The sequence below is a fragment of the Sorghum bicolor genome, chromosome 2 (genome assembly GCF_000003195.3).
Source record: "Sorghum bicolor cultivar BTx623 chromosome 2, Sorghum_bicolor_NCBIv3, whole genome shotgun sequence".
Classification (NCBI taxonomy): Eukaryota; Viridiplantae; Streptophyta; class Magnoliopsida; order Poales; family Poaceae; genus Sorghum; species Sorghum bicolor.
Window position 1 is genome coordinate 57,048,244 of NC_012871.2, and position 8,022 is coordinate 57,056,265.

General features: G+C 46.5%; 1 protein-coding gene across 2 annotated transcripts; it reads right to left on the minus strand.

Annotated features, from left to right (window-relative positions):
• On the minus strand, positions 795 to 3,613 carry LOC8065381 (mitochondrial pyruvate carrier 1). 2 transcript variants are annotated; one of them, XM_002462252.2, is made up of 5 exons: positions 3,454 to 3,613; positions 2,956 to 3,082; positions 1,619 to 1,673; positions 1,396 to 1,531; positions 795 to 1,204 (listed from the first exon to the last, which is right to left on the minus strand). In XM_002462252.2, exons 2-5 carry the CDS (start codon positions 3,049 to 3,051, stop codon positions 1,168 to 1,170), a joined length of 324 nt encoding a protein of 107 aa, XP_002462297.1. In that variant the 5' UTR covers positions 3,052 to 3,082; positions 3,454 to 3,613; the 3' UTR covers positions 795 to 1,167. The 2 variants fall into 2 exon arrangements, with proteins under 2 accessions (XP_002462297.1, XP_021308236.1); XM_021452561.1 differs by lacking the exon at positions 3,454 to 3,613 and adding an exon at positions 3,174 to 3,379.

Below are 8,022 nucleotides of genomic sequence, written 5' to 3' on the forward strand. Positions count from 1 at the left end.
ATCGAACCAGAGAAAACAGGCTTCAGCTGGTGCCTCAACTGTCACCTCCTAACTCCCAAGCTGCTTCCGAAAAATTTTGCAAAATTTTTCAAATTCTCCATCACATCGAATCTTTAGACATATATATAGAGTATTAAATATAGACGAAAATAAAAACTAATTGCACAGTTTGGTCGGAATTGACGAGACGAATCTTTTGAGTCTAGTTAGTCCATAATTGGACAATATTCGTCAAATACAAACAAAAATGTTACGGTATCGATTTTCTAATTTTTTTTTTGGAACTAGACAACGACGTCCATGTGGGGGCGACGGCGACGGCGACGGCGAAGGCGCAGAGGCATACTAGGATCTATCTACAGCTAGTCACCACCAAACGCCGACACCGAAGCAAAGCAAACGTCGCAACGTCGCAAGGCAGCAGGCAAGTTGGGCTTGGGCCATCACGCGCGAATCGTCTCGGCTGGCACCGCCCGCTCACAAGTCACAACGCTTTCACAGGGGGCCGGGGTCCTGTCCTGTCCCTTTCGTGAGAAAAATCGGGGACGAGCTGCAACGGCAGCTTGAGTGGCCGCACAGCCTGAAACCGGATCCAGAGCTACTACAGCCTCGCACCACCGCATCATCCCTCGCAGAACCAACCCTTTTGGGTGGGTTCGTTTCCACCACCACAATTGTTTTTGGGGAGGGGGGGGAGAAAAATGGACGTGTTGTAGTGTGACTTTTCTTTCCAGAAATGCATGATTATAATGGCAGCAAGGTGTCGACCAGATACAGGCTGCTGCATACAGGAGTTGAACTGTCTGACAGCAAAACTCATCACTTATTATTATATATGGATATGTATGTGGTCTGTCTGGGCTGCAGGGAAGGAGTGGCGAACAGCCATGAGGGTACAGAAACTGAGATCACCATTTTCAAACACATGTGATGTGTGTTTTTACAGCCATCAAATCAGAAAAAGCAAAACGAGACACCAACTCTTCTGATCACAAGTGCAGTGAGATTCTGCAATAGCACTGTAACACTGCATATGGCATTAGTATAACTATAGAAGAGGTTGTTTTTCTGGGATTTGTCTGCCAGAGTGAGGATTCAAAACTGCAGCGGCAGATCACTCTTATTGTTACTGAGAAGGTGAATGCAGGCCTATACACTCCACTCTTTTCATTGCTGAGCCTCTGGTTCTTTCTTCTCCAGGTACCTGCGAGATGGAAAAGTCATGCTTTGGTTTACATTCAGTATTGCCATTTGGGTTGCATAAAGGGATGGGGGATGGCCCTAATATGATATGATTAGCATACATATCCATCATCAGATAGACATGTTCAGTTACAACTGTTTTACTGTGGCTAGAGGGGAAAAATATTTTTATTACAAAAATGATAAGCTTACCCCTGGGCCCTGGCCCACCGAGATAACTGGTAGAGCTGGACTGATTCATTGGAGGCATGGCATGCCAGAAGCAAGTAGTTCCGTGGCTGTACCATCCATGCGAACCTCATAAAGAGGCCTGAATACACGCACATGGCTGCACCAAATGGAACTGTCTGATTAGTATATAGATCACATATGGCTGCTGCAATTGAAAACTCTCAATTATTTTATTTTAATCTACCTGCTGTCATATTGCCAGATATCATTTCAGGAGGTTTGTTCATGTCAACCAAACCCTGGCAATGCAACGAATATAGCTCATCAGCGGGCAATACTGCTGTGCTGAACACTGAACAGCATTAGATATTGAAGCTACATGCAAAACATTTATCTAGTACTGACATTCACCAAAAATTATATAACTTAGATTTGTGTGATCCCATCATAATTACATAATAGAAGGAAAGATTATGAACCCAGTGATGTCATCCTAGAGTTAAAGGGTACACAGGTCATCAACAGGTAACATGGAAGTGAAAACATCTGTTTGTGCCCCCCACACAAGAGAGCACAAAGCTACTAGATATGTCTAAAAGAGTAGTAACCAGCAGGCAAACAATACATCTGAAATATGCCGAATAATTCTTTTCGTTTATTGAATAAAGATAACTCTAAAGAGCGTTCTTGAAATGATCAATCCTGGTGCCATGACCATTGGTCCATGTATTTACTAATTACTACATGAAAGAGCACATGTAGTTCTACTCCATCTAGAATGGACATGGATACATGATCCCTTGACCACTAATGTCATTTCAGTGTGATCCTCAGTAAAGCTCTATTAAACGAATAACCCAATAAGGTGAACTCCCAAGATAATTATGTCACTAGTGCATAGAAGAAAGTATGGTACCCAGTTGTTTTTGCGGGAGAACATGTAATTCACTACATTATGTTCTGCGAATACAGGAACTTGCATCCATTTTGTTCCCAGTAGGCAACGACCAGCCAACTGCAGAACATTTACAGAGGCAGTGTCTTTATCTGAAGTGGCTCTAGTTTAGAAGGAGAAGATATTGTGCCTCACTGATTCAATTCAAGTACTATCAGTTTAGCAACAACCTTGATATATTTTATCCTGTACATTGCATGACCGAATTGTTGTGATCAGATTGCTCCTTCGAGAACATATCTTTGTTAAGAAGGCAGAACTCTCTCGAGACTCAACTCTCAAGTAACTAACAGCAATATTGCACTATTAATACAAGTAATCACATGTAGTCACAACTAGTCCTGTCACAGCCACACATTCTTCAAGGAAGATGGTACCAAATCAGCAGTTTTCAGGTTATCTTTATCACAATGACATCAGAATACAAAACATGACATTACTGACATTTATCATTAAATTTCATTATCTAACTAGGAGAAAATTATTAATCGGAGTTCCTTTGTAGGATAAACTACCACAGCATTTGAACCAATACTCTGATGCACAGCTACAATGCAAAAACACAGGATGTTGAAAGGACATAGTAATGGAACCAAAACACAAACTAGGATATGATTACAGCTTACCGCAATGACGAAACCCCAGTTTGCAACGGGGCCCCAAAAATGGGTGGTCTTGGGGCCGACAGGGCTGTTGATGAAAGCCTTGAGTGCCGTAGACATGGCGAATGATTGCTCCAAAGGTTCGCCGTACCTGACCACACCACAAATCCATCAATCATAATTAATTGACAATTACAGCAGCAAACAGAATGCGATCATTTCCTTACGCTCTCCAATCTCACCAAGACTAAAGGGCGAGCAAGAGCAATAAGCAAGAAATTAAGGCGCTAGCCTCAATAGAATCTAATATGCGTCAAGATCAACTGAAACTCAGGCAAATGACGAAGAAACTAGAACCCTAAACAGCCAACCCACACCCTAGAGGCAGGGGCCAGTTCGCACAATAACAAAATAGGTCCAAGACTAGCGCTCGCATCTGTCCAGATCCACCAGCCAAGACAAATACAAAGGGAATGCAAAGTATGTTGGGGGTTAGAGGGGACAGGGGAGTGCGAGCGGTACCTCGTCGCTGGTCGTCGGATGTCCGGCGGCGGCGAGGTGTTGACGAAGACGGGGAGAATGGAACCGATGCTGACGTCTCCCTACAAGGAATCTACGTCAGAAGAAGAGGGCATTGAGCCACGTCCAACGGTCCAAGTCGCATCGCATCGCACGGTGGAGTAGCTTCGCTCCTGCTCGTTGTGCCGCCCACGAAAGATATGCGCCATTGGGCCCAACAAATTCCGTGGCCCAGTTCGAGCGCGAGACACGGATGGAGTGGAGGGAAAACGCTGTTTTGGCGGCAGTCGAGTCTTTTTTTTTTCTTTTTCCTTTTTTTTTTGATAAAAAAGACCTGTACGGAAAGATTTGTTCACCATGGATATGCTCACACATGGATAAAGAAATCTATCAGGCCTTGTTTGGATGTTGTCAGATTCACCTCAATCCACATGTGTTGGAGTAGATTGGGGTGGAATTGTTGATGCAAAAAGTGGATCTGCAAACGCAAAGGGCTAATACCCGATTGAAACATTAAGGCGTGCCAGCCGATTTGACCTTACTATCGGCAAAGGTACCCGATTGAAACATTAAGACGTGCTAGCCGATTTGACCTTACTATCGGCAAAGGTGATAACTCGAATACTTTGGTCCCGACAACAGCGATGCGCCTGGATGCCACGGCCAAGAGGTATTCACGCGGAACTCGAGAATACGCCGAGCTTAAGTCGACGAACTCCTAAGAACTCGTAATGAAAAGGAAAAATATGACGAAGTCGTCGGAAAAGTAGATGCTGGAATATGAGTAAAAACTTGTATTTGATTGATTGATTATTACAAGGCCCCAGGGTCTACATTTATACCCTACTCAAAGAGCTACAATCAGATACGACTAGGACTCGAATTCCAAATTGAACAGAATCCGTATACAAAACGATTTAAATAACTAAGGAAAACACAAAACTATCCTCCTGTCGACGAAAGCTGGTCGACAGTCTACCTTGGGGTATACCCACGGTAGTAGTTTATCGGTAGACGGTGCGCAAACTACGAACTCGATGGTGACGCAAGACACGGACAAGCTTTTTATCCAGGTTCGGCCGCCGAGTTGGCGTAATACCTACGTCCTGCGTCTGGTTGTATTGATTTGTGTTGAGAGAGTATGATCTGTCTGACTTGTCCTCTAGGGACCCCTGCCCCTCCTTATATATCCTGAAGGGACAGAGTTACAAGCAAAGTATCCTATTTGGTACAAAATCTTGTAGCCTTGCGGTGCACGCCGACCAGTCGTGCGCCGCACGTCTTCATCCTGTGGGCCGAGCCACCTCTGATGGTGCGGCCCATATAGGCCCATGAGGGTATAGGGGTTTATACCCCCACAGCTAGTCCCCGAGCACCATGTATTGTGATGTAACACGCCGTCTTGAGCTTCTTCGATCAGTGAGGCTTGACGTCTTCGATAAGCAGGAAAGTCGTCCAAACAGTTGCAACGGTATTTTGACCGACTCAAAAGACAGTTGATCAACATTGACATCGAAGAAGCAGGTTGTTCGAAGAATGCATGGTGCTCTTAATCAAAAAAGATTTCTTTCCTGGTGAAGTGTGTCCACTTTACTTTTCTGAAAAGTATAGTCTTTCAAAAAGCAAGCATATTCACCGCAAGGTGAAGTGTGCCCACTTAGTCCCCGAGCCTGGTAGTAGGTGACGTAGGCACGTGGTGCCAGGGTCAAAAGAAAAGTCCTCAAAGAAATTTTGAGACTGAGATGCATCGCTAGATGCATCGTACCGATGTAGTCCCCGAGCTTGCTGGAAGGCGAAGTATGAGCCTTGTAGCAAGGTCTAAAAAATTGAATTTACCAGTCCCCGAGCATATCATGCTCGTCTGCAATTGAATAGACTAATCGACCAGTCTCCGAGCATATAACGCTCGGTGGTCGGTACAGTCCCCGAATTCTCAAATTGGCGGGCTGGTCGACCAGTCCCCGAGCGTATAGTGTTCGGTGGTCGGTGCAGTCCCCAAGTTCATAAATTGGTGAGCTGGTCGACCAGTCCCCGAGCGTATAGTGCTCGGTGGTCGGCACAGTCCCCGAGCACGGCGTAGGGACCGGTGGACAAGTCCCCGAGCGTGGTTGGGAACGTAAACGTGCTCGGTGGTCGGCACAGTCTTCGAGCACAGCATAGAGAGTAGTCGACAAGTCCCCGAGCGTGGTTGGGAACGTAAACGTGCTCGGTGGTCGGAGCAGTCCCCGGGCACAGCGTAGGGAATAGTCGACGAGTCCCCGAGCGTAGCTTGTCGACTGGGCCAAACCCCTGAAAAATAAATATAAAGAATAGGTAGTACATGATGTATAAATAAACTTTAGACAAAAATCAGTACTGAGATAAGTTTTAGATTTTTTGTTATAAAATTAGCACAAGTAGTTAATTCATCCTAGAGCTTGTACCAGCTCTGGTCTAGCCAACAATCAGCATGAGGTGCGGAACCTAGACACGCGTGGGATTGCCAGCCTCGCCAGAGAGCTACTGCCGACCACCCGGAACGCAGAGGGCGGATCTCGTGCACGTGTAGGGAGGAGTCGGAGACAGTACCGGCTCTGGAAAGCTCGTGTAGGAGAAAAAACTAGTGTGGCTAAACAAAAAGTTGTTTTTGAAGGATAATAAAAAATATTATGCCAAAAATAAATATAAAGATATTAGAATTGTACTTATCTTTGGACGAAAGTATGGTCGGGAGAGTTGCTTGACTTGTTGTCGTGATGGTGGTCGCGGCTGTCGTAGCGCCGTTCTTTGCGGCGATTATTATTGCGACTCGTGGTCAGAGCAAGTAGGCCAAACAACTTGGTCGATAGCCTGAGCAGGTCGGTGTCGTCGATCTGCCTCCCTTTGTAGCAGAGAAGCGGGTGACGCGTTGTCGGCGTGGTCGGAGACGTTGCTGGAGTAGTTGGAGTCGTGGCCAGCGTGGTTGAAGCCGCCGCCGACGTCGATGAAGAAGTGGTTGGCGCAGATCGGATCTACACCTCCTCCGTGGTCGTGGCGGTGAAGCTGTTGAAGCTGACGGTGAACGTGAAGTCGCCCGCCATGGCCACGAAGTCGGGGATGATGACCATCTCGTTCGTCGGAGAAGTTGCACGCACACCCCCTACCTGGCGCGCCACTGTCGACGAAAGCTGGTCGGCAGTCTACCTTGGGGTATACCCACGGTAGTAGTTTATCGGTAGACGGTGCGCAAACTACGAACTCGATGGTGACGCAAGACACGGACAAGCTTTTTATCCAGGTTCGGCCGCCGAGTTGGCGTAATACCTACGTCCTGCGTCTGGTTGTATTGATTTGTGTTGAGAGAGTATGATCTGTCTGACTTGTCCTCTAGGGACCCCTGCCCCTCCTTATATATCCTGAAGGGACAGAGTTACAAGCAAAGTATCCTATTTGGTACAAAATCTTGTAGCCTTGCGGTGCACGCCGACCAGTCGTGCGCCGCACGTCTTCATCCTGTGGGCCGAGCCACCTCTGATGGTGCGGCCCATATAGGCCCATGAGGGTATAGGGGTTTATACCCCCACACCTCCCGTGACAAACTGGGACACCACCATGGACCAATCGGCAACCTTCAGGTTCTCCTTCCGAATCATCGGCAGACTCCTCATCGTAGCCATCGGCAAAAGCTAATGCTTGACCATCGGCATGAACACGTCACCACCCATGGACTTAGTCTCATTCAGCTGTCCCTTCATCGGCAACCACCCTCATCGGCAACTCCCCTGGAGACCAGTTACTGTTACCCTATCTTGCCGATCTATACTCTACCGATCCTGGGTACATGTCCAAAAACGGTGTCAACACATGCCCCCCAATTTCGGAGTATAAAATCATTAATGCTCCGAAATTCTCTTCAGTAATGGTGCCTTTTCGCAATTAATCCTCTCAATTTGGTAACCGACCGTTGAAATCGAACAACTCTGGCCCGATTCTTTCGCAGATCCCTCGAATTCCTCAACCTCCCAAACTGGACATCTCCACTTTATTCGCCCATCGACAATACTACCGTTAAAAGGAGCTGTCGATGGACCGACCAGAAAATCCCGCACAGTAAAATATCTCCAGATCACGACCGCTTTCTGTCAAATCACCTGCGCAATCCCTTGATTACCGTGCGAACAGTTACTATATCCACCTAAGTATCCTCGAATTTCACGGATACGGCGAAGAGATAAGTCAGATTTACCCTTACCTGTTTTCTCCTATAAATAGTTCCTTCTCAGGTACTCCTTCTCCATCGCATCATTCTACAGCCCCAACTCTGCTTTTCTGGCGGCAGCGATGTTCGAGAGCTCCGAGAACTTCAACAAGAACCTCCTCCAACAACCCCCAAGTTCTCCATCTTCTCCCCTACTAGGAGATGGCCGTCAACTTCATCGTACCCGAGGTCAGTTCTACTTCTCTCTTGTATTTTTACTGCATTCCTGTTCATTCGCAGTTCATCTTACTGAATACTCTTCTCTCTTTTTTTTCTTTTGTTCTTCTTTTTACCCCAAAAACCTTTAGGATCTGTCCAATAGAACTGTCATCCCCACCGATCAACCACACCTCCAA

Excerpts from the sequence above, each read along its gene's own strand:
- LOC8065381 (XM_002462252.2), bottom strand. The coding sequence starts at position 3,051 with ATGTCTACGGCACTCAAGGCTTTCATCAACAGCCCTGTCGGCCCCAAG. Across the intron at positions 1,532-1,618 it reads ATCTGGCAATATGACAGCAG|CCATGTGCGTGTATTCAGGC; the intron begins GTAGATTAAAAT and ends CATTTGGTGCAG. Across the intron at positions 1,205-1,395 it reads CGGTGGGCCAGGGCCCAGGG|GTACCTGGAGAAGAAAGAAC; the intron begins GTAAGCTTATCA and ends TCCATCTCGCAG.